The 26852-nt window shown below is 41.5% G+C and overlaps 1 protein-coding gene across 2 annotated transcripts in view; it reads left to right on the top strand.

Annotated features, from left to right (window-relative positions):
• THSD7B (thrombospondin type 1 domain containing 7B) overlaps positions 1-17871 on the top strand; it is a 678955-nt gene extending 661084 nt beyond the window's left edge. For both annotated transcript variants that reach the window (XM_090045842.1, XM_090045843.1), the window contains exons 22-28: positions 5120-5279; positions 5837-6010; positions 6113-6208; positions 8471-8553; positions 9625-9817; positions 14294-14381; positions 16737-17871. In XM_090045842.1, the coding sequence (XP_089901968.1) occupies positions 5120-5279; positions 5837-6010; positions 6113-6208; positions 8471-8553; positions 9625-9817; positions 14294-14381; positions 16737-16818 (876 nt within the window). In that variant the 3' untranslated portion in view covers positions 16819-17871. The remainder of the gene's footprint in view (positions 1-5119; positions 5280-5836; positions 6011-6112; positions 6209-8470; positions 8554-9624; positions 9818-14293; positions 14382-16736) is intronic.
• The last annotated feature ends 8981 nt before the right edge of the window (positions 17872-26852 follow it).

The raw sequence follows: 26852 nt of genomic DNA, 5'->3' as shown, positions 1-26852 counted from the left end.
ATGTGGCCTGCCTTGAGAGAGTTCAGAGGAGGGCCACCTGCTTGATTGAAGGGGAACAGGGCAGGGCCTATGAGGAGAGGCTGAGGGACCTGAACCTGTTCAGCCTCAGCAAGTGGAGGCTGAGTGGGGATTTGGTGGCTGCCTACAAACTCAGGAGAAATCAGCAGCAAATAGGAAGGGCCCTATCCCCCCCAGCAGCACCTGGGGTGACGAGAAACAATGGTCAGAAGCTGCTGGAGAATAGGTTCAGCTTAGAGATTAGGAGACACTATTTCACTGTTAGGGTGGCTAGGATCTGGAACCAGCTTCCTAGGGAGGTGGTCCTCGCTCCTACCTTGGGTAGATTAAAGAAGAGGTTGGACGAACACCTGTCTGGGGTCGTGTGATCCCAGCATGTGCTCTGGCCAGTGGTGGGGGGTTAGACTAGATGATCTGTTCAGGTCCCTTCTGACCCCAAACTACTATGAAACTATGAGAAAGACCAATCAGCGATGCCCATGGATGAAGAGTCATGAATAATAATCAATACAGACAATCAACTGCCCCAAGACAGAGACAGTTACACAAGCACTCGTATCACGAGTTTTGCCTGTCAGCAGCCAGAGGTGCAGGGCCCCAGAACCCCCCTGCACCTATCTCCTCGACTGCTGGCAGGCTTTGTGGCCTCAGCAGGGGCTACCATCCCTGCAGCAGTGACCCCGCTGCGCCTTAACACACAGTGTCACCCATGTCACGAGTTTTACTTGTCCGCAGCTTGAGGTGCAGTTCCCCCCAGACTTATCTCCTTGAAACTTGGCAGGCTTCGTGGCCTCAGCAGGGGCCACTACCCCTGCAGTTTTCAGCCTGCTGCACCTTAACACACACAGGGTCATCTATGTCATGAGTTTTTCCTGTCAGCAGCTGGAGGTGCAGTTCCCCCCAAAAACCTGCACCGATCTTCTTGAAACATGGAAGGCTTTGTGGCCTCACCAGGGGCCACCACCCTTGCAGTTTTCACCCTGTGTTGTAACACATAAATGTGACATGAGTTTTGCTTTCAAGAATTTGGGGTGCAGTTCTCCCCAAACCCCTGCACCTATCATATGGCAGCCTTTGTGGCCTTACCGGGGCTACCACCTCTGAAAATGCCATCCACATCAGACAAAAAACAACAAAGTTATAGCTATTTCACTGATTCCCCATTATACCCTATGGCTGGCTCTCCAAAGCTTTTCTGAAGTGCTTTGGAAAGCCTAACAAAGACAGCGCTTTGATCCAGACAAGCTGCTTCAGACGCCAAAGTATCTAAAGCTTCTCCAGATCCGAAACAGGGTCCAAAGCCTTGCACGATCCTACTGTGTATCAATAACATTTGCCTATTATCGAATGGAGAGGTCGTGGTTCATCTGAGGGTTTGGTTTTGCCTGGAACAAGGTATCTGGGTCATAAATCCAGTGCCAACAATCATGAGTTTCAGTTATTGAATTTTATAAAATTCTCATTTCCAAAAGGCTTAGGATACACATAAAAATAAACACAATATCATTACAACTCAGTGTCATTCAAAGGAGGACCAAAATACCCATCCCCCACAGTCATGGTGCCCCAACTCTTAAAGTATCCTTCAAGTTGTGATAGTCATTTTGTCACCTGTTTAATAAAAGAGTATTGATTTTTATTGATTTCCTGATAGTGTTAGTCCTTTTTAATAAGCATTCTAGAGATGCACTGAAGGGCATGAGATGGCTTAGGTGACTAGTAACAGAATATAGACCCTTTCAGCACCGGTTCAGATAGGATCTATTTCAATATTAACCAGAAGTTCCTATTTTTTCATGGCAGCTCAACAGGAAAATGTTTTGGCAGTCTCTGTCCTCTTCCTAAGCAATCAATGTCTACATAGCTAAGAGAATAAATGCTTACTGCATTGGACAATAGCCTTTGAAGTCTCTGTGATACACCTTCTGCCTGGACACAGCCTGGTCCTGCCTTTGAGACATTTCTGGGGTGCTTTTAAATATTTTGGGTGCCCTTCTGCCCCAAATCCCTCACTGCTGAGATGTGCCAGAGGCCAGCTCCTTGGCTTGTGGTGCCTCAGCTCTTCCTATCTCTATTAGGCTTTGCTAGCCCTTAGCAAAGGGAATTTTGCCACCTAGAAGGCTCACACCCTTGTCCAGTCATGCACTCAGAAAAGATGGATCCCCTTTCCCATGTAATGGGCTAGCTTGTATGGTCAGATACTCTGGAATCGCAAACCTCACTGACAGTAAGTGGTTTGTAAAAAGAAAACAAAAAGGATTTATTATAAAAAACCAAAAACAAAACAAAAACCGGCATAAGAAATCAGTAACCATATGCTGAGATACAGACAGAGATATAAGAATAAGCACACAAAAGAAAATATCAGAACAATAACCTGTGCTTATCCTGCACCTTAAATGCAAGGATGCAGTCCCTAGCCAGCTACAACAGTCTAAAAAGCAGGCCCTGCCCCTGGCTGTTCTCTTGAGGCCTCCTGAAAGTTTTACTTTTCTCTGTCTGCTTTGGCTGAGGGATGAAGACTGAAGACAAGCCATGCTCTCCAAACAGGCTTAAATACAGTTACCACTCTGACTATTTACATACATCACCACTTCAATTCTAGGGGGGTTCACACCATGCCAGTAACTTTCTGCCCCCCAAAGATGCATGGTTACTAGACCACAGGATTTTCCTGGTCTTATAAGGCATCTTTACGCAAGCTCTGGGGGTAGCGGCAGGTGCTTTAATTAGAGCAGCTCTCATGAGCTGCTCTAATTAAAGTGCCTGCAGCATCTCATATATTCAGCATCCCGCATTTCAAAATAGCAGTGGGCACACTTTAACTAAAGCTCGTTTAGTTAAAGAGCCCGCGCCGCCATTTTGAAGTATAGGGACACTGAATACATGAGAGACAGTGGCTGCTGGAGCATGCTAATTAGCATGCTCCAGCAGCCTTGCTTAATCGAGTCTGCTCTGACACACTGTCATTAGAGGATGTTGGAGCAGGTGTCCAGCACATCTACAGGGACCCCTTATGATCAGGAGAATATGTATATCCTTTCAGATATGGAGAATCATTTATCCAATAAACTGTCTCTTTCCCCAGTAGATTGACTACCTGTGTGTCAAACTTCTTTTAAAATGTAAATTCAAGGGAGATAGTAAACAGCTTAAGTCAAATGCTGATCCTAAACCATTACAGTTCTTCTCACTAAAGCGGCCTTGGCTATAACTTAAATATATGTCAATATTACATTTATATCAAGTACTACAATGCATAGAAGCAGAAAGATGCTTGACATTATTTGTATGTACAGAGTACACTTGCCATATTAGTAAAATAAACTTAAGAAATCATGCAAGACACCCCACAAACCCCAAATTCATGACAGTCTTATTGAAAAGTTGAAGAACTTTAATGTTGTAGAGATGAAGCTACCACTTTTAACCACTAAGGTCAGAGGCGGAGTTACTGTCGGAAGGGGTGTGTCTGGAAATGTGCATTCCACATCCCTATTGATGGCACTGTATTCTCAACCCAGCCCCAATACTGTGTTCCAGGCAAGCACCACCTTTCAGACTGACCACAACTCACCCAGTTGATACTGGGCAAATTTTATTGATACACAATGATAGGAAATAAGATAAATGCAGATAAAGCAAGCAAGATGATTACAACATACATTACCCAAATTCTCCAGTGCCCAGAATATACACAAGGTGAGCAGTGCGCCCAGCTGGAACATAAATGCCACCTTGAGGTTCTTTGCTTCAATGGCCAATGTCAGCAGCCTTGAAAGTCGGTGGCGGATGCCAACTGCCAGTGTGTTGTTTTGAAAACTACTCCGGTTGTAGTCTTTCTCCTCCGATGACTCTTCATCTTTGGCCATCGTTGCTTGGTCTTCCTGTGGTTGTCATACTGGCCATGTTCTGTTTTGTCAGCCAAAGTCCTATTTCATAAATCTATCACATGCACATGCCTTCATTTGGTCATTTCATTTGAAACCAGAAATCCCAAGTGGGCACTATAGCCCTGGAGCCAGGCCTATGACTATTTTGAAAATAAAGTTTGGATGTTTTCAGTTTCCCAAGATGTGTATATCCGTTGGCCTCAGACACCCTGTCTTCCCTGAAAGCTGTGAAACTGTGACAAACAGGCTTTTAGAAATCAGATAACCCTTGCCATTCTCCTAAACCATTGTTTTAATGAAATATCTACTTTACCTACAAGCCAATTCCTAAAAGCAAACCTCTACATATTGTTTTCTAGCCGGTGCCCTTTACATATCAAATTGAGGATTTTCAGTGCTGTGAGTTAGACACCTTTTGTGACCATTAAATTAATTTCTTTTAATCATAAATACTCCCAATAAAAGCTATTTTCTTCTATATTGGCCCCCCTTCCTGATACAAAGCCTGGGAGGTCCCAAACTCAGCTAATTGGGAAAGGGCCCGAGTGTCTGAAAATATGAATTTGAGACATACCGCTTTTTCAAGACAAATGCTTGTTCCAGTCATTACGTTCCACGTGCTTGAATCCCTCCTGAAGAGTCATTGGAGTATTGCATTCTTCCTTACTCGCTGTTCCAACCTGTTTGGATTGTCACACAGATGTTTAAGAACCGTAATCTATTCTAGCCCAGATGTGCTTACATGCTAGTGCTGAGTGCAGTGATTTTCTATACATAATGCTTGATCACGTGAACAGTAGCACCGTGTGGAGCCGCACCATCTCAGGAGAAGCTGCTAAAAGAATTCTGCTTGAGACCTTCAACTCCGCAGAATGCCTTCTGGATATTGCAGGAGTGCAAAGGAAGCAAATGCATTGTTTTCTTCACTGTAGGCATGTAGTACACTCTGCTGAATAGACCCGTCAGCTCTGTATGACCCTGCTCCCCACCAAGCACTGCAGCTGCACAGAAGTACGAGGTCTCTTTATATCCAACCCACCTCAACTGGCAACATAGTGGGTTGTGCCAGCCAGCAGCTGGTGCAAAGTAACGCACGGTCTGAAAAGCACCTTGAGATATTTCCAAGTGATAGCTGCTATATAAACTTGTTTTTATCTTTATCTGGTTGCTTTTATATCAGCAGCATGTATTTCTTTTCGCTCTCATAGAGTGGAAAATGTGGTGACGGGTTCCAAGTTCGTAATCTCGCATGTGTCGTACATGATGCTTCTCCCTCTGGTACATCCAAACAAGTAGAAGGTGCATTATGTGGAGAGTTGCCTTCTAAAGACAATGCGCTACAACTATCGTGTTCAGTGCCTTGCCCAGGTGAGTTCTTCGGAGGCTGTGCACTGGAAAACCTATCTGGTATGGCTTCTTCTTGGGTTAGAAGAAGCCATACCAGATACCTTATAAGCCATACCTTATACGTTGAACAGTCACATCGTTGGGATGATGTTGTAATACCATGTCATCCTATAGATAAGTCAGACTATTGCTTATTATTTTCTTTAGGGTAACATTCAGAAGCTGGTGGTCAGGATCAGGTGCCCGTTGGTCTAATACAGAGACACATTACACAAACAGCTTTTGATCTAATCTAAGATGATACAGCAACGTATGAGGAAGGTGAAGCTGACAGTAATAAAATGTACTTCTATGGAGCAGCTTCGCACTCAGCTGATTAGTTCTAAATCATTTCAAAGGGGTTTACCTTTATATTTATATTTTGAAGATAAGATGCTGTTTCAAGATGACACAAAAGGAACTGTATTATTGGGTTATACCACTGTTATTTTCTGACTCCCTTGGTGGTTGGACACTTTTAAACTCTTCTTTGAGACTGTCTCCCTTTGGTAACAGGATTTTATTCCTTGGATTGATAGGTGATTGCCATTTGACAGAATGGTCAGAATGGAGCTCGTGTGAACTAACATGCATTGATGGCAGGAGCTTTGAGACTGTTGGTCGCCAGTCTCGATCAAGAGCATTTATCATACAGTCTTTACAAAACCAAGAGAGCTGTCCTGAACAAGTGATAGAGACACGGCCTTGTTCAGGTATTGAAGTGACAGCCCTTTGTTTTACTCTATTAGATGAGAACGTATATGCCTTTTATAGTAATGCGTGGATTACTTGCTGTTGATTTGTTTAAATTGTAGGAGGGAAATGTTATAACTATTCATGGAAAACCAGTCTTTGGAGAGAGAATGAACGCACCGTGTGGTGTCAGCGATCAGATGGGATGAATGTGACAGGTATGTTTGCACAGCCCAGCACACAAAGTGAAAGCTTATCTCTAAATGATTATGTTTAGCCTGAGAAGGAAATTTGAAAGAGATTATGCAAGTATGTGAAATTTTGGAAGAAAAACATCTGTTATCTGATATCTGTACACTAATTAATGTGCAGGACAGCACGGGACAGTGTGCTGCCTAGATAGGCAAACTTGTCGACCATCGACAGTTGGTGGCCTCTAACTGAGATGTGTGGCTCCTGGGGTGTTGTGCTAGGTGCAGGTTGAAACATCACTTCAGTCTTCTCCGTGTTAATAGTGAGTCCAAAGTTGTCACAGGCTGATGAAAGTAGGTCCATGGATCGTTGCACGTCCGCCTGTGAGCCTGCGCGTAACACACAGAGGAAGTCACGAAGCGCGGCTCTCTGGACTTTGGAGCTCACTCGGAGTCTGCGCAGGTTGAAGATGTCTCTGTCAAAACGGTACCTGATCCGTACACCAGGGTCATCATCTTGGAAGGTGTCCAACAGCATAGCAGAGAATACCATGCTGAAGAGGGTAGGTGCGAGCACACAGCCCTGCTTGATGCCATTTGTGACTGGAAAGGGGTCAGCGCGCTCTCAATCAAAGTCAATGCGAGATTAGCAAAAGCTAGCGTGGCCTTCGGCCGACTTTGTAAGTCAGTCTGGGACCGCAGAGGCATCAGAATGTCGACAAAACTGAAGGTTTACCAAGCCGTCATCCTTCTGACCCTCCTTGATGCCTGGAAAACCTGGACCATTTACCAGTGTCATGCCAAGAAACTAAACCGCTTCCACTTGTGCTGCCTGCAAAAGATACTGCAGATCAAGCGGCAGGACAAGATTCCAGAGACCGAGGTGCTCAGAAGATCAACTCTCCCCGGTATTCACACTCCACTGAAACTGGCACAGCTAGGATGGGCCGGCCACCTCTCAAGAATACCTGACACTCATCTGCCAAAGAAAGTCTTCTATGGCAAACTGTCAAATGGAGTACACTTTTGCAGCACACCAAAGAAATGGTACAAAGACACCCTGAAGGTATCCCTAAAAGGTTTCAGCATCAACGGAGAGTCATGGGAGCAAATCACTCACGACCGTCCGTGCTGTATGTCCCAAATCCAGAACGGAGCATTGGTTCTCCTTCCCTTTTTCTTTCTCACTTCTTTTCTCTCTTCTTCCCTCCCCTTCCCCACTGGATGTGGCCATCTTCACCCATGAAGGATGAAAGTACAGTACAGTACAGTACGCTAATTATCTGATATTTGCTCAAAGCACAATTTGGATTGTTGAGTTAGGTGTTTTTTTATATATAATACCATGTGTTTAAATTTAAACAATTAAGTTCACCAACTTTCTTCTCATGTCGTCAGCACATACATTACAGAAATGAGATTTTCTGGCTGAGTCATCTCTGTGTTTACCTGGTGGTCAAACATGCATACAATCTGATTGCAATGGCCTGAGAAGGCTGAGCCTGTGTTTTCATTATCAGTGCAAGTTTTACATAATACAGAGGGAGAAGGAGAGATCATCTGCGTGGGAGGGGTATCAGATTCTGCAGTTTTCCTTCAATTCTTTTTACCAGGGAGCTTCATTAACTCACCCCTCCACTTGTACTGCTCACACCATTTACAACTTCTCCCTCTGTTATTAAAAGGCATACCGCTTGGTCAGCAGTTCCAGACTGAGTGCCTTGGCCAATGCAGGGTTTTCACAGCCCATTCACAGGTCTTTCCATTATATAAATGATGAACCAGGAACTACAACCTATACTTTTCCACTCACTCCTATTTATAAAGATATATATTTTAATGTCATTTAAAACATAGATGTAAAGACAGCTACATAATTAGAGGAGATGATTCACCTTTTAAATATGCACATGAAAGTTCATAGGGTCCAAAAAGGGAATGCTTTACCCATGGAGGGATAAACTATTAGTGTGGGCATCAGGTCATCTGAATTTTTCACCCTGGGTGTGACACCAACTTCCTATGTAGCCCTGGGGAAGTCACTTAATCTCTGCATGGCTCTGTTCCCCATTGGCAAGATAGTTATGATAATAATTCCTGTCTTGTTAAGATAAATTAATTAATATGATGCCTACAGATATTATGCTAATGAGTTCCATCAAAAAGTGTATAAGTAGATAAAATAAGCAATGAAAAACTTCTCAACTTCAGTGAGCTGAGCATTAATCTTTGTCAAAAATGTTGTAACATATCCTTGAAAGTACTTGGTGAAGAGGATTTCTTTTGCAGGAGGTTGTTCAGTTCAGACCAAACCTGCTGAAACCTGGCACTGCAGTCCAGCATGCAGAAAACCATTCTCCTATTGCACTCAGGTAATTGGATGCTACAGAATGCATTGTAAGACTTAACACCGTGAAGTCTATTAAATTATCTTTAACATCTTCAAATCATCTTAGCCCCTCTAAAATAGTTTGGTGTGCACATGACCCCACCTAGAGGCTGTATCAGGAATTAACTTTATGAAAAGGGAGAATTAGGCTTGTCATTGACATGTACAAAGCTCAGTTTAGTAGCCAGCGTTACATTTTTTTCAATTTACTTTTATTTTAGAGCTCTTGTCAGTCTTTGGCATGGTTAAGTTTTCTTTAGCTGCCATTGCCAGTTGACATACAGATACAGATCAGCTATATACAGAGTGTTTGTGACTGCCTTAGGTGAGCAGTGGAGGTGGTGGTAAAAGGAGTCAAGCATCAAGACTTGATCATATACCTCACAGATAATCCACCTGATTTCACCATGCCATGTAAGGTGTGGATTATGGCAAACCATCAAAACTTTACAAGGGATGTGGCAATTACCCATAACACAAATGAAAATGAAAGACAGTGTGATGTGCAACTGTGGAACAGTGCATGCCATGATGTTTTTCAAGAGGAACAGCCTTGATTTATTTTGTGCTAACGAGAGCCAGAGAATAGAGGACAAGCACAGACATCAGGCAATAGTATAGTTTTTCGCGTAGCTGTATGAAGGAAAAGGAAGACTGAAGTAAATGGGAATGGTTTTTCTAAGTTTCAGCTGAAGCCAGCTGTAATAAAGTGAAAAGTTTTTTTATTGACTTCAGTAGCTTGGGTCAAAACATAATGCCTAACTTTAAACATCTGAGTTTGAAAATGTTTCCATGGGTTTTGGTTTTTTTAAGTTACCACTAGTTTTTCAGTGGTAACTCCATTTTTTTATTGGGTTTTTCCTTTAATTCGTTCAGTTTTCCTGAGAACTTAGGCACTGATTTCTTACACACCTGATTTGGTTTGGTGTGGGGTTAACATGGTAAATGTACATGCACTGTCTAGCCCATAGCTTCAACATGGTCTGCTTGGAAGTTGTACTGTACGGACAGATTGTACTATTCATTTTAATATTAAATGCATTTTGTTGCCTAGAGTGGAGTCTGTGGTTGTGAGAGAGGATATACAGAAATAATGAGATCAAATGGTTTCCTGGACTACTGCATGAAGGTACCAGGTTTAGAAGATAAGAAAGCAGATGTCAAAACCATAGCTGGAAAGAATAAACCTGTCAATTCAAAAATGCATGACATTTTCAAAGGATGGTCTATTCAGCTTTTTAATACAGGTAAAAAAAAAATTACATTGAATGCGAATGGAATAACTTTTCTTTAAAACATGTCTAAGAAGGAAGGTGTATATTTTGTGATGCATAAAAACAGAAAGCTGAAACTGAGAGACTACCGTGACAGTTTTATGGTCACTTCTGTTCCTTCAGTTTAAAATGCACCATAATCATGACATTATGTTGCAAGTAAGAACATTTTGCTTCGACCAAGTAATAATATTTTGGAAAAGCATCACCAGCTGGAACTTTTGGAGTTCTTTGGAATTCTTGTTCCTGCTGTCTTGTGATGTTCTTGCACGTGTCATACTTGGTGCCAGGGAGAGATGTATTATATTACTAGTAATTTGAAAGGTCTTAGAGCAGAAGGCTTCTTAAGGGTTTCGTGATGGGGAAAAGGTTGATGTGATGACTCATGTGTTGTCAGGTTTTGAAAGGATATGAAAAAGTTGGTGAATTCAAAGAAAAGATTATGAAAGTTAAACCAAGTAAAAATATAATATATTAGATTGCTATCACTTATAGTGAGGAATCCAGTAACTTTCTCTAGGGCTGTTCTGAAATAAGGGTATCAGTCTGGCACAAAGCTGTGCTTGTATAAAACTCCTATTCACTTCAAATGAAGAGCAAGTGGTTACCAATGTGAAAGCTGTTCTTTATCTGAAATAATATAACCAATCTTCTGGGGGAATAATATATCTGGAACAACTCAGTTTGAGTCTGTGTAGCTCCCAAATGGGAAACCAGCAGAAATAAGGGCTTTGTAGTAATAAATACTTAATCTTGTCTATCCCAAATTGTTCTCTTCTTTCCCACCTCACAGACTTCACAGTCTTTTAGTTTTTGCTTTTATTTTTCCCCACTTTAAACCAATGTTACAAGAATAGTTTCGTGTGATGTAATGTGTCTTGACTTTAGTGAGACTTTTGACACTCTCATTAGCAAGCTAAAAAAATACAGGCTAGGAAATACATGCTTAACCAGTAGTCCTCAGTGGCTCAGTGTGTAATTGTGGGGAAGTAACAAATGGGGTTCCCCAGCGGTCTGTCCTAGCTCCGGTATTGTTTACATCTTCATTAAATATTTGGATGATGACTGAGTGCATGCTTAGTAAATTTGCCGATAACACCAAGTTGGGTGGAGTTGCAGATGCTCTGGAGGGTAGGTCTAGGATCCAGAATGACCTGGATAGATTGGAAGCATGATGTGAAATCAATAGATGAAATTCAGCAAGGACATGTGTAAAGTCCTGCACTTGGGATAGAATAATTGGATGTACAAATACAGACTGGAACAAGACTGGCTAGGTTGCAATGCTTCAGAGAAGGCCCTGGGGTTTACAAGCTGAATCTGAGCCAACAGTTGCAAAAAAGGCTAAGAGTATATACTGTGTTGTGTTAACAGGAGTGTTATTTGAGTATCAAAGGAAGTGATTCTTCTGCTCTATTCAGCACGGTTTAGGCCTTACCTGGAGTACCATGTCCAGTTTTGGATTTCACACTTCAGGAAGGACATCAATAGATTATAAAGAGCTCACCGAGAGTGCCAAAAATCATTAGAGACCTTGGAAGCCTGAGTTATGGTGAAGAAAGGATGAAAGAGTCAGGGTTATTTAGTCTAAAGCCAAGAAGGCTGAGATCTGATAACAGTTTTCAAGTATTTGAAGGGTGATTATAGAGGGGAAGAAGATGGATGAGCTTTTCTCTATGGCCAGCGGAGACAGGACTAAGAGCAATAGCCTCAAGCTGCAGCAAAAGAAATTCAGGTTGGAGATTAGGAGGAACTTGCTGACTATGAGGGTGATTAAACATTGGAACAGGCTACCTAGTGAAGTTATGGAATCTCCATCCTTGGAAAATTTCAAGAGTGGGTTGGACAGATCCTTGGCTGGGATCGTTTGGTCAGAGATGATCCTGCCTTGAGCAGGAGGCTGGACTAGATGACCTTGCAAGGTCCCTTCCAGCCCTACTTTCTTATAATCCTACAAACAATAAAGATGCAACAGGAAAATGGATATTTTGATAGATATTTCAAGTTTCCCACAGTGAAATTGACTGTTCCCTCGCCACTAAAATCCCCGGAGTGATCGCTTCTGTTCATTGTGGTATATTGCACTTCTTGTGTTTCCAGTTACTTTGTGATGATCATACAAGTCTGGAAAAACGTAATGAAAGATTATATTATGATATGTGAGGTAAAGCTAAGGCTACCTCAGTGTCTTGATCCCTATGATTAAGATCCCAGCTTTGTTGTTATATTTACATGTATGACTTCCCTTTAATAGTTATCCTCTCTACAGAGTATATCTGATCTAACATGACTTATCCAAAGGCCGTTAAACTTAGTGGGCTTAAGATCAGACCCGTCATCCAAAAGTGTATATAATATATACCAAGAATTATGTCAGTTTGGGCTTAAATACCTTTGACACATTAGAGCCTCTTCTAAGTTATTCTTTTCAAGTGTCAGGTCTCCAGCCCATCGTTTTTCATGGATGTGGACCTAGATGGCCTTTTCTGAATGCCAGCATTTAGGGCTGCAATCCCTCAATATCTGTATCAGGCTCAACCTCAGCTCAAGTGTTGGACTTGCTGGCCATGTCCGCACAAACACTGATGTTTGTTTCTTCCAGGAAAAGAAGCAGTGGCACAGCCAGTACCCAGGGAACACCCATGTCACATGCCCTCTGGTCTGTGGCAGGTTGCCCCAGATGGGATAGGGGAGGTTGGGGCCAGCAACTGTGTTGGCCCCAACAGCCTTACCTGGGGACCTGGGATCCTTAGGGAGCTGCAGTTTTGGCGTTTCTGCAGCTTCTGATTGGCAGCCAGAGCGTGGCTCAGGTGGGCCAGGCTCTGGCCTTGGGTGGCACGTGCTGCTGCCATGTGCACACCCCTGCTTTTTTTCCGCATGGGCTTTTTGACCCTGGGATCTCCCAGAGTCAACTCCTCCCCTGCCCCCTACACACGCTGCAAGGTAGCAGCATGGGGAACACCTGAATGTGCAGGATGTGGTGCCACAGATGCATATGGCATGGCCATGCTCCTCTGAACATGGCCTCTGTGTTCTCTCTGGGACAGTCATGGAACGAAAGAGTAACCAGCTAGTTTTTATAAAGCACGGTATTATTTTAATACTAAATCAGTACGTAGAAAATATATTGTGAAACAACAAATGAATGACCTGGTATGCTAGGTGTGTGAGCTACTACCTAGCAACCATATATAGGATCCTGCTAAGTACCAACACATCTGTCTTGCAATCTGTGTCTCTGTACATAATCTCAGTTCCAGCTTGAGGATCTCTGTTTAGCATATAGAAAATTAAATTTTATCACAACTTTAAAAGTTTGTTGTTTGTCTCCCAAAGGTTTTTTGTATAAGCACACAGATCTGCTTTTGGCCTGATAAAGAATGTCTTGCATTCAGAAGCTTGTCTAACTCTATCCCAACTGTGCAATTGGTCCAACAGAAGACATCACCCTAAGAAAGCCTTGCTTCTTGTAAAATTCCTGGACCATTACAGCTACAAAATCCCTCTAACACTACTATGTACTTTTTGTTAATACCATACCATGGGTGATCTAATTCATGTAAAAAGATGTTCCTCAGGTAAAGATGGGCTTAAATAAAAATGCATACAATATGAGACCAAATTCTCTGTTAAATTTATACAGGAGACAAACAGCAGAAGCTCATTAATCAGGCAAAGAATGGTACTTCCTTCTACTTGCCTCCATTGCTTCTGTTGAAAAGAGTTCCTGAACACCACTCTTCTGATGATTAAAGATCTTTTCTGATTTCTACTTTAATTGATTTGTGGAAAATTTAGACCCATTTATTCACAACCAACATTTGCTTGTTTCTTAAATAGCTCTTTACCCTCCCTAGTGTTTAACCCTTCTTCTTCCTTTCCCCCCACCAGTAGGTCTCAGAGAGTGGTTATATTGATCCTAGGCTTGCCTTTCCATAGGTTAAACATGGTGAGCTCTTTGAGATAGTCTGATATTACTGGGGTCAGCTCTCCACCAAACTGAATTTGTCTGAGCTGCCATTGTTTCTCTTCACTACTATAGCTCAAATACTTCATACACCTATTTTCTCCTCTATGGGCGGCGAGTTCCCTGATTTGACTGCAGCTCCCATGATGTACTGCAGCAGGTCAACCAGAAAAAAGACTGCAAAATGGTTTTATCTAGGACAACTGGCCTGAAATGAAATATTTTATTTTGCTGTTCCATCAGAAAAATCATAAACTTCTGATTTTCCATCAGAAAATTTTAATTTTGCAGAAACTGCATAAAAATTCTCAGCTTATTGGTTTCCTTGTAATGTCCATTTCCCATTAATATTGTTCCTACATGCTACACAACAACTATGCAATTGTTGCTGCTATATATAGTCTTATTAAAGTGTTAATAATAAAACTTAATGACTGATTTGTAAACACTCCTTTCCCTTTTTGCCCTTCCACTTTCAATAGATGGCAAACTTAAAATATGGGTGTATGGAGTATCAGCTGGTGGTTTTCTCATCTTGATTTTGGGGATTTTTACATCCTATCTTGTTTGGTAAGTACTTTCTAAAGAGTCCAAATAATCTAAAAAGCATGATAAAGCCAAATGCATCACAGTCAAAACCATTTAGATAAATATAGGCAACGATACTCAACTATAAATGAGTATAGGCAGATTCAAATGTAGTCTGTTGTACTACAGTAGTTTGGTTCATGTACTAAAACAGAGGTTGGCAACCTGCAGCCTGCAGGCTGGATCCTGCCTATGGATCCATCTGATGCAGCCTGTAGATATGAAGCTTCAGCAGTAGTCCCTTTCCCATGCCACCATGGAGAAAAATAGTAGCAGTGGATGCCTTCCCTGTGCTGCCCCAAGAAGCAGCAGCAGCAGCAGCTGAGTCCCAGTGCCCACTATTCTCTAACATGAACTGGGTATTTCTATCCTGCAGCCTAAAAAGGTTGCCAACCACTGTGTTAGAGTAATTTAGATTTCACTAGAATGTATTTTCTGTGCCAGTGTGATCACTGACATGTACGATGGCTCTGTTTGTTAGGGACAGACTTATTTTATGACTATTAATATGTATGCAGACTTCTGCTGGGGCCCCAATGTGCTCCCAAGGCACTATTCTCTTTATATTCGACGTTATATGGCTGATTTATGTGCATTATTGGAGCAGGGAACTTTTATCTTTCATGCCATTATTAGAGACAGAACTGGATGGAACCATGGGCACTTAAAGTTAGCAATTTTTTTTATTTTATCTAAAAAAGGCAAAATTAAGGGCCATTAATTGTTCCTAGAAATACAGGGCAAACAAAGCTACTTTTACATTTCTTGGATAGGCAGGGTACCAGAGGAGAATGTATTATCCCTTGGGAGCCACGTTGCTGCCACAAGTCTGAGCAGTGTCCAACCTATTCTTATCTATAGCATAGAGTTGGGGAGCCCTAACTCCTTCCTGAATATTCTACTATGACCATTGCAGAAAATATCTCATAAATATTTTTCTTGTTCTGTTTTCTGCTATAGGCACATATACTGTATATTAAAATAGGATATGTGAATGTTGTTTAGGAATTTTTGTTCCAACTACTTATTTTTCAAAGCCATAACTACCCATTATTCATTACCTCAAAATGTAAGCATCTAGTTTCTTGGGAATATGATATAATTTTATGGCATCCTTTGAAGAATAAGATGGAAAAGATGTGCTTCTTCGTAACAATAAATAATTCTCCCTTTGTGCAATTCAGGGAGAAGAAAGAAATGAGAATATCTGAGATCAAGGCAAAATGGTTTCCATATTGACATGGTTCAGTTTTTCTGTCTGGCGTAGTCACTCTTTATTTTTTATTTATCTACTGATGGTCAAGAATAAAGATAATTAGATAGATATTAGGGCTGTGTGAAGCTTCAGTCCCTGATTTGATTTGAGGGAGATTCAACTTAATTTGGTAGCCAAATTTCTGGATCCAAATCAAATCAGAGGCCCCTTTAATCTCTCTCAATTGAATCGAAACCCTCTGAATTGATTCAGAGACATTTGGAAAGGTTCGGAGATTTGGACTTAGAGACAGCTTTAAATGTTTTTTCTACATACCTTTATGTAATGGGGACATGTGAATGCTGCAATGCTAGGCAGAATGGAGTATCTCACAGAAGCACGGGGGATCCCCAGCATGCTTGGCAGCAGGCCTAGTAGTGGACCAGAAGTACTTTCGGTCCACTTCCAGGTCTGCTGGGGAGTGCGTGAGCCCCCTCCCCCCCATCTCGGTGACTGGTGCCTCATGGGTTCCCCTGTGGCTGATCACTGAGACAGGGAGGCACGGGGCTGAGGGCCCTACCACACTCCTTGGCAGATCCAGAAGTGCACTGGAATTACTTCCAGTCCACTTCTGGATTCACCACCGAGCACATGGAGGGTCTCCGTGCAGTCCTGTGGGATGGTCCATACGCCCCAGCATTGCAGCAATCATAAGCCACGCCTGCTACCTCAAGGTATGTAGAAAAAATTTTTTAATCTGTGTCTGTGTCTGAATCGCTGCTTCTGTAAATCAGCATCGAATCTTCAGATTCGGCTGAATCGAATCAGGGACAGTGATCTGAGTCAACGAATTGAATTACTGTCTCTGATTCAAGCCGAATCCAAATCAAATAGGGCCCACTTCGCACACCCCTAATAGATACACCTTAATTTGCATTCCTACCTCACACAGTGATTCCATGTGGGAGTTTTACCTGAGTAAGGGATACAGCTCCATACTTGCTTTCTTAACTGTATCCTTGGTATTTTCAGTTTTATGTAATTTTCAAATGGAAATAGGTAGAATGTAAAGTTTTTTAAAGTTGCACTTAATATGTCAACTTGCATTGGTTTTCAAAAGATTGTTTTCATTTTCCTTTCAGCAAGAAACCAAAACAGCATCACAGTCCTCCTCCACAACAGAAACCCCTGACTTTAGCATATGATGGAGACATAGACATGTAACAAAAAAAGTCCAAATTTAGACATCAGCTGCCTTAACTGCTTTCTCTTTTGTAACTTTCAGACTTCTCAGTTTTTTTGAGGAATCTCTTGATGTGTAATATATTGGGCAGAATATTAATATTGCAAATTTAGCATTTTGCCTTTGGTTTATTTTAAAAAATGGAGTCAACGACTTTCAGATTTGTGAAATCTCTCCCAAGGAACTGGAAAATTCATTTCTTCCTGTTTTGACAATGGGAATAATAATAAAAAAAGAAATTCTACAGACTTTAGTAAGCATTAACTAAGGAAAGCATGACAATCCTGCAGAAAATGTGACATTCACTGTAAATGACAAGTTTGACACTGCATCGGTATGCACTATATTAGTGCAGGATTCTTTACTCTTCACGTATTTCAACAATGAGTTTTCTAGTGTTTACATTTGGTTCAAAAGACTATAAAGCTGGATCATGTATTTTGAGAACTGCAAAGATGAATGTGTTGAAATATCTGGAATTCTCTGGGTTTTTAAAGTTAATGCCTTCTTGTCCTGTTTTCTATCCTGGAATATGATTTTGCTTCATTTCCATCAATGGGACAGAATAAGGATTGTTTAAATTTTAGAGCACATGAAGTGGCATAGATGGTTTATAATTAAATATGTTTTTTAAAGAAATGAGTAGATAGATGTTTTGATGAATGGCTAGAAGACTTGATTATTTTAAAATAAAGTATTTTAAATTAACTTAAACCATGTAGATACATTTTGGCCATTTTAAAATGTTATTCAGTTTAATTAATACAAACTCTCCTTTTGTATTTAAATTTTCTTATCTGAAATATTTATATATTCTTTTTTTGAATTTAATTATCTGACCTCATTTAATATACATCTAACACAAATGCTGTTTGTAGAAGGTCTTGTTTGTTTAATGTTTAAAAACATTGGAAAGTGACATATTCTAAACATCTGGGAACATTTGAAGAAGATAAGTGTTTGTAATAGTATGTGTAGCAAGTAAGAAAGTGCCATCTTGTGGTATTGACATGTACTCATAAGCAAATAAAATGCTAAACAGAGCAAGAATATTGCTGCTGGTATTTTCAATTAAATGTGTCTTAAAGACTCATTTTACTCTGCCTCCAATTTTTTAAGCCCTGATTATTTTGAGTGATCTTCCTTTTCTTATGCTGTAGAGATTAACTGGGAAAATATTGCAGAGAAAAAAAAAGTGGAAAGTAACTGCAGATTTGTACAGCAAAATATTGAAGTAAAGTAGAAAACAGTAACACAGCTCTACAGTTTATTCCAATAATGTTTAGACCAGAACACATTTCATAATGAATTACTTCATACAATGCTTTTTGATATTTGATAACTTCATTTTTTAATCATTAAGAGTATAATAAAGTGACAAATTCTGTACTGCTACATATTTTCAAGTTTGTTACACTTCAGCTTATGACTGGTCACATTCTGCCTACTAGAGTGGAAAATGAAGATTTGTTTATTCATGGAAAGTGTTGATAAATACAAGAAACTTGCTTTTAAATTTAATTTACATAAAACGAATGGTCAAAAATTAGAAACCCAATATTTCCAGCTGAAAACGGGGATATTTAAGTGGGATATTAAATATTTTGGTTCATGCTGTTGTGGTAATGCATGTGAATTATGGTTTAGGTTCATTGTTTCCCTAGCCAAAGTATATCATCCACCATGGGTTTCACTATCACTCAAATATTGTAGTGCATCATGGGAGTCGCATGGCCTTGGTTCATCATAGAAGTTGTTGTACCAGTAGTGGAGAATGGGAGTGTGATAGGTATGAACTACAACTTCCCATGGGGTAAAGCAGGAGCTTATCTTAAACCAGTTGCCTTGGCTTTGGGCAACTTTCAGCCTTTACAAGAAAACAAAAGTTGAAAACACAACAGAAATAGTTTGGACAGAAATTTTGGACCAACTCTACTACTACTGTCTTCCATACTACTGCAGAGGTTGAAAACAGACTCCATTACTTGGAAATTAATTATTATTTACAGTAGAACAGTATTCTTCCAATTTTTTCACCACTGCTGAGTATTCCCCTGGAGTAGCATATGTAGTTTTGGGCAACACGCAACAACTTCAATGTCGATAAACTGAAGAATCGAGAAGAGAGCAACAAAAATGATTAGAGGTCTAGTAAACATGACATATGAGGATAAGCTGAAAGAATTGGGGTTATTTAGTCTAGAGAAAACAAGACTAACAGGTGATTTGGATAACAGTCTTTAAATATAAAAAAGGCTGTTATAAAGAGGATGGCAGTCCCATGTTCTCTTTGTCACCAGAGGACAGTGCAAGAAGTAATGTAGATTGTAACAAAATGAATTTAATTTAGCTATTAGGAAGAGCTTTCTACCTATGAGGGTGATGAGGCAGTATATATAGACTATATAGAGCAGTGGTCCTCAAGCTTTTGGCCTCATGGGTTGAGTGAGTGGTGCATGGCCAGTCCACAGTCCAGATTAGGTCCCAAATTAGTCAATCTGGCATGCAGGGCCAGACTGTCTGGTTCATAGCGCTCTCCACAGGTGCAGAAATTTGGCAGCAAGGGAGCAGCAATTAATACTGCCACTGCTTGCCTCCACCAAATTTTTGGACCCAGAGGGAAAACTGCAGGCCTAATTATATGGCTCTGCAGGCAGGATCTGGCCCACAGACCAGGGGTAAGTAGCCCTCCTATAGAAAGATTGTGGAATATCCATCACTGGAAGTTTTTAAATGTAGACAGATATTTGTCTGAGATGGTAAAAGGCAGATCTGGAGGTGAGGGTGCAGCGGTGTTGCTGCACCCACCCTTTACTTCCTGCTCAATCCAGAAGGGGTAATGGCATTTCTATTCAGTGAGTCAATTGGTTTACCTTGTTCCTGCTTGTCTCTCATCACTCCTCGGGTGTTAACAGACCACTCTTGTTTTTAATAGTCTTGGTGTTCCACTAATCAAGCTATTTTATGTTTTGTAATTCTGCTATCTGTTCGTCATTCTTGGTAATGTCTCCTATTTCACATCCATGCAGACTAATTTTAGCTCAAGCTCATATCTGGGGTAACTATAATGACTACAGACTGAAAATTATATATTTTTTACTATTTTTGTTTAGTTTGTTGCTTTTTTTAAACTTAATATTTAATCTTTCAATTAGTGCACATTCCAAAAAAGTTATATTTGGTTTTGCCTTGATCTTAAATTAAATAATATAGTGCTAGGTTCTAGCATATTAGTAAGGCTGCTGGTTTCTCTTTTAGATGGAGAAAAAGAGGTGTTCGGTTATGTGATAAAGTACTATACCATCTATATTCCCCTTTCCAAAATCCTAGCTCCACCCCTGGGGGTAGTTGAATGGAAATACTAATACCAGATCTTACAATAGTTATTTGGATGAATATAGTGTGCATAGAATGGCTCTTAGCGGAGAGTGAGAGAACAAACATAATTAAATGAGCTCCTGAGAAGTAAGCAGAGTGGGAAATTAAGTGTTAAAAAAGTAATGCCCGCAAAGCAGTCATTGCCCTTGCAATAAGCTGGCAGAAACTAGCCCAGTTCTTTAACACGCTATTTTACTGGAGTGATCATTGACCTCCAGTGAATATGCTGTTTTTCAATTATACGTCCTTGTTTTTCAACCACAAATAGTAGCACCCTCTGAAGACGATCATTGTATTTATTGCACTGGATGAAATGTTAACACAGAAAGTCAAGCTATTGATAGGAGAGATTAGTTGTAATTGTTGATTTTCCCTCAGTTCACCTGTATTGTATGAGCTGGTCCAGGCAACCCATGGATCAGAGAAAGAACCTATGATGCCCATACTGTATATAGTAAACAGATCACTGCAGAAAATTGCTTTGGAAACAGGACTTCCCTAACCGTATACACTATAGGTATTCAGGAGGTTTGTAACCAATTAACTCCTGCAGCTAAAAAGGAAAGCCTACAAAGGATGGAGGACGGGATTCACCTCCAAGGAGGATTATTCTGCGCTGGTCCGGTCCTGCAGGGAGCAAACCAGGAAAGCCAAGGCTGCAACTGAACTCCAACTAGCTTCAGGCATCAAGGACAACAAAAAGTCCTTTTTCAGATATGTGGGAAGCTGGAGGAAAAGCAAGGGCAATGTTGGACCCCTGCTAAACCAGATGGGGCAACTGACAACTGACGCCCAGGAAAAAGCCAACCTATTAAATAGGTACTTTGCGTCAGTCTTTCATCAGTCCCGTGGGACGCCCGTGCCTGCTATGGGACAGGGAGATCTGGGTGAGGGGGATCCCCTACCCTCCATAAATGCTGACCTCATGACGGAACACCTTGAGAAGCTGGATACCTTCAAGTCAGCCGGCCCTGACAATCTGCACCCCAGGGTACTCAAGGAGCTGGCGAGCATCATAGCCCAGCCCCTGGCATGGATCTTTGAAAACTCCTGGCGCTCTGGTGTAGTGCCCAAAGACTGGAAGAAGGCCAATGTGGTGCCGATCTTCAAGAAAGGGAGGAGAGTGGATCTGGCTAACTACAGGCCCATCAGCTTGACTTCTATCCTGGGGAAGATCCTAGAAAAGTTTATTAAGGAGGCCATCCTTGATGGACTGGCCCAGGCTAACATCCTAAGGGATAGCCAGCATGGGTTTGTTGTGGGTAGGTCTTGTTTGACCAATCTCATTTCCTTCTATGACCAGGTGACCTATCACGTGGACAAGGGAGAAGAGATTGATGTCATATATCTTGACTTCAAAAAAGCTTTTGATCTGGTATCCCATGATCACCTCTTGGCCAAACTGGCCAGTTGTGGCCTTGGCTCCACCACGATCCGCTGGCTGGGAAACTGGCTCCGTGGTCAGACCCAGAGGGTTGTAATCGATGGCAGTCACTCATCGTGGTGCCCTGTAACCAGTGGGGTCCCTCAAGGCTCTGTCCTTGGACCCATACTGTTCAACATCTTCATTAATGATGTGGACATTGGAGTCAGGAGTGGACTGGCCAAGTTCGCCGATGACACCAAACTTTGGGGCAAAGCATCCACGCCAGAAGATAGGCGGGTGATCCAGGCTGACCTGGACAAGCTCAGCAAATGGGCATATGAGAACCTGATGGTGTTTAACACCGAAAAAAGCAAGGTTCTCCACCTTGGGAGGAAAAACCTGCAGCTTCCTTATAGGCTTGGCAGTGCTACGTTGGATATCACTACAGAAGAAAGAGACTTGGGGGTCATCATTGACCACAAGATGAACATGAGCCTGCAATGCGATGCTGTGGCTAGTAAAGCGACCAAAACGCTGGCTTGCATCCATAGATGCTTCTCGAGCAAACCCCAGGACGTCATTCTCCCCTTGTACTCGGCCTTGGTGAGGCCGCAGCTGGAGTACTGCATCCAGTTTTGGGCTCCACAATTCGAAAAGGATGTGGAGAAGCTTGAGAGAGTCCAGAGGAGAGCCACGCACATGATCAGAGGTCAGGAAAACAGATCTTACGATGACAGACTGAGAGACATGGGACTCTTTAGCCTGGAAAAGTGTAGGCTCAGGGGTGATCTCATGGCCACCTATAAGTTTATCAAGGGTGACCACCAGGATCTGGGGGAACGTCTGTTTTGCCAGAGCGCCCCAAGGGATGACGAGGTTGAACGGTCACAAACTCCTGCAAGACCGTTTCAGGCTGGACATAAGGAAGAATTTCTTTACTGTCCGAGCCCCCAAGGTCTGGAACAGTCTGCCAGCGGAGGTGGTTCAAGCGCCTACATTGAACACCTTCAAGAGTAAATTGGATGCTTATCTTGCTGGGATCCTATGACCCCAGCTGACTTCCTGCCCTTTGGGCAGGGGGCTGGACTCGATGATCTCCCGAGGTCCCTTCCAGCCCTAATGTCTATGAAATCTATGAAATCTATGAAACTCCTTGTGCGTCTTTGCTGCAGCAGTGCAACTTAAGTCATTGCCTGCAAAGACAAGCACAAATTAAATAAATCATTCTCATGGAAATAACAGGCTTCTAATATTCCATTGATTCATAAATGTTGAGACCTGATAGGATTAGGATGATCATGTAACCTGAATTCTGGCATAGCAAATTAATGGATGAATGTGTCTAGTTCAGGGGTGGGCCTGCAGGCTGGATGCAGCCTGCCACTTGATTAGATCTGGCCTATGGCTGGCCCTGCTGCACTCCTCATGGGGCTGAGCCCTGCCACCGGCAGCCAAAGCAGTGCTCCTGTCCATGCCTGGCCCCAGCCAATGTGCACAGCTTCCAGTGAGGCTGCTTCCAGTGTGCAGGTGGCCAAGCGGGTGGAAGGTGGCAAGAGCTGTAGCCGGTGCTGACCCAGCCTGGAAAAAACTCATAAAAACTGTCTTTGTGGCCTTTGGGCCCAAATAATTGTCCACCCCGGTCTAGTTCAATAATCTGTGATTGAATAAATCCGTGAAGTTAGACTGTGGCCTCATTGCCATAGGAGCTTGTTGATGCCAAGAACTTGAGTCAAAAGAATTTCTCATAAGGGCATGAACATTTATGTTAGAGACCTTTCAAAGGGGCAGCAGCTTATGTTCTAATTGCTATGTGTGAACAAGCTGAGAACAATTCAAATGTAGCAAAACGTGATCTAGTTTTAACCTCAGATGACATGCACATAACAATAAAACATAATAACTGCTGCCCTTTCTAAAAGTATATCTTAAATGAGCGTCAAGAGTGCATTCAGAGTTACTGTAAGTAATAATAAAAGTTTTGGAAGGAATATTAAATCTCATGTTTAGGGATTAAACAAGTCCCAAAATCAGACCTATCTAGTGTCAATGGTAGAATACCCTACTTCCACCTGAGGTGAGAGTCTTACACCTTCTTCTGAAGCACCTAGTGTTGGCCACCTTTGAAGACAGGATATGAAATAGATGGACCTTAATTCTTTTCCACTGTGGCATTTCCTGTATCTCTGACTAGAGTGTGCCTCTAAGGTCTGGCCACACACATTCAATTTAAGATGTGATACAAGTGAGCCACAAAGTTATTCCACATATTCCACATTTCTGGCTCACATACTGCATAATCACATCTTAAATTGAGTTGCATGTGTGGCTGGTTACTATGGCACAATTAACTTGTTAATTGTGTCTTAAATGCAACGTGTGTTAGGGGCCAAAAAACACCAATTTGTGGTTAAAAGATAACAAGTGATAGAGAATGTACCCCACATGCCCTGTTCCTGCAGTTAGCAATACTCACATTCAAAAATTTATTTTTTGCGTTCATTGGGCCAGATTTTCAATTTAGAAATTGTTGAACTTCTGCTTTACTGCTGTATTGATCCATTACTTTGTATTTCACAGCTCTAAAATAAGAATACTGTCTCTCCATAAAAATCTTTGAGACCCATGGTTTTTTTTAGATGTCATGGTACCATACTACTTTAAAAGAATGATGTGACACAGAATAAGAAAAATAAATCTTACAAAATGCAGTAGAGCCCAAAAGCCAGACTGTCAAGGCACAATAGGCTACAGCATGCATTCAGTTATTCCAGTTGTGCTCAAAACAGAGTGTTTCCAAATAGCAGTACCAGACTTGTTCATATAATTTTGTGTAAACATTTTGAAATCCTAGCATTTTATGTTGTTTAGACTGTCCTGTACAGTCAAACTTTACTATGGCTTGAAATAGTATGTGTAGGGATGATATCCTTAGCCCACTGAAGTCAATGGGAATTTCATCCTGGCTTTCTCTCTCCTAGAAATCACAATGCATGGAAGATGTGTAAGTAGAATTTTTGACTGAAGCTTCAGTGTTGATGTCCTAGACAAGTGGTCTTCTAAGTTGTGTTTGTTCCAGAAGCAGACTAGTATCAAATTCTTGTCAGCGTCTGTAAATTGGCTTGTACATACATACCTATAAGGATGGAAGAAATCAATTAAAGATAGTATAGACATTTGTTGATAGCCTGATTACATTGTTTTTCTTTGCCCAAGAGAACTTACTTTCATCACCAGCTTCATAAAGAACAATCAGGAAGGAAATGTTATCTTTCTTAAAAATCAGAACTATACAGCTGAGCAGCTCTGTTTGAGACTCTTATCTTCATTGTTTTCCATAAAAAGGATTGCACCATTTGCTGTGAATCCAACTGAAATGAATTTCTCCTAGTATATAACTTCATTTACATATGTGAATGGAAGGAAAGTCTAGATGCACTTTAAATATAACATCTGATTTTCAGTCGCAAAGCAGCAGTTCAGAAAAGAAATAACTTAATTCAGAACCTGTGGAGCATGGGTCAGACTCCTGATCTACTTGATATATTAATCTGGGGCCCATGACAAATTAAAATACTGTACCATGTAGTATTTTAGTCAAAAGAATTAACTTTCTAGATTTGGCTGAGAACATGAGCATTATCTAATCCAGAGCATTACCTAATAGACTACAGTCCTACTGATTTTGAATATTCAGACCATAGCTCCAAGTTGCATTGAACTGCTACCATTTATCTCAGTGGCATGGTACCTCTGAAGCTTAATTATTACATTTTCTGTTTAAGCACTCCAGCTGAAGTCTTGACCTCTTCAAAGTCTGTGGTAAGACTCCCATTAACTTGGAGCAGGTTAGAATTTCACTGTATGTGTTGAAATACCCAATGATGATTAATTTGCATTGATGATATTTTGTTTTGTCTCAACATTTTTCAAGGCTGGGAAATTGGATCTCAGAAAGAGATTGCAGGAAAATATGTTCAAGTATTGGTAAGTCTTGGAATAAATAAAAATCTTTGGCATTAAACATTCATGGTCTCTTTTTAGAGTTGTTAAGCAAATAGCAATGCCATGAAAGTCAATGGGGGCTATGAAAACTGAGTAGTAATTGGGACAAATTCAGCTCTGACACAGACAGGGGCCACTCCAATGACTTCGGTAGAATTGGTCCCATTTAAACAAGAGTTGAATTTGATACAACTGACCTGATTTTTCCCACTGTTTACTCTTGACTTGAAACAGAGATATTTTCTACTTCAAAGTCTGAAAAACCAAGGAGGTAGGTAAGCTATTTCCTCAAAGTTGCATAGTTTCATAGATTTCATAGACATGAAGGCTGGAAGGGACCTCAGAAGATCATCGAGTCCAGCCCCCTGCCCCAGCAGCAGGAAGTCAGCTGGGATTATAGGATCCCAGCAAGCTAGCCATCCAAATTTCTCTTGAAGGCATTCAAAGTAGGCACTTGAACCACCTCTGGTGGCAATCTATTCCAGACCTTGGGGGCTTGGACAGTAAAGAAGTTCTTCCCTATGTCCAGCCTGAAACAGTCTTGGAGGAGTTTGTAACCATTCAACCTCGTCATCCCTTGGGGTGCTCTGGTGAACAAATGTTCCCCCAGATACTGGTGAACACCCCTGATAAACTTATAGGTGGCCATCAGATCACCCCTGAGTCTGTGCTTTTCCAGGTTGAAGAGCCTCATAGATCTCAGCCTTTCATCATAAGATCTATTTTCCTGACATCTGATCCTGCATGTGGCTCTTCTCTGGACCCTCTCAAGCTTCTCCACATCCTTTTTGAATTGTGGAGCCCAAAACTGGACGTGGTACTCCAGCTGCAGCCTCACCAAGGCCAACTACAATGGGAGAATGCTGTCCTGGGATATGCTGGAGAAGCATCTATGTATGCAAGCCAGCATTTTTCTCGCTTTACTAGCTACAGCATTAATGAGACCTTCTTTCCTCCCCACATTATACATAGTTATTCTAATATTAATGGAAAGAGGCAGGAGACATAGCTTTGTGCTATGCATCTACCACAGTCAGGAATTAACAGTACTAGAGGACAATAAGGGAAGAGGCTCTTCTCAGCCAGACTGGCTGACCTGCTTCACCTGGCTTTAAACTGAGCCCACTGGGGGATGGAGGGACTATTGCCACTGTTGCCCTGCTGAGCAACCCTTGCCAATCCAGCAGGTCAAGGCACTTAAAGGAGCCTACCCCTGCCCCAGCTCTGGAACAAGCGGTGGGCAAGGCAAGGGCCCCTAGAGGGACTCTT

This window comes from Crocodylus siamensis, chromosome 4, assembly GCF_052110815.1.
Source record: "Crocodylus siamensis isolate JL-2025a chromosome 4, ASM5211081v1, whole genome shotgun sequence".
Lineage (NCBI taxonomy): Eukaryota > Metazoa > Chordata > Crocodylia > Crocodylidae > Crocodylus > Crocodylus siamensis.
This window is presented reverse-complemented; position numbering and strand designations above follow the sequence as displayed.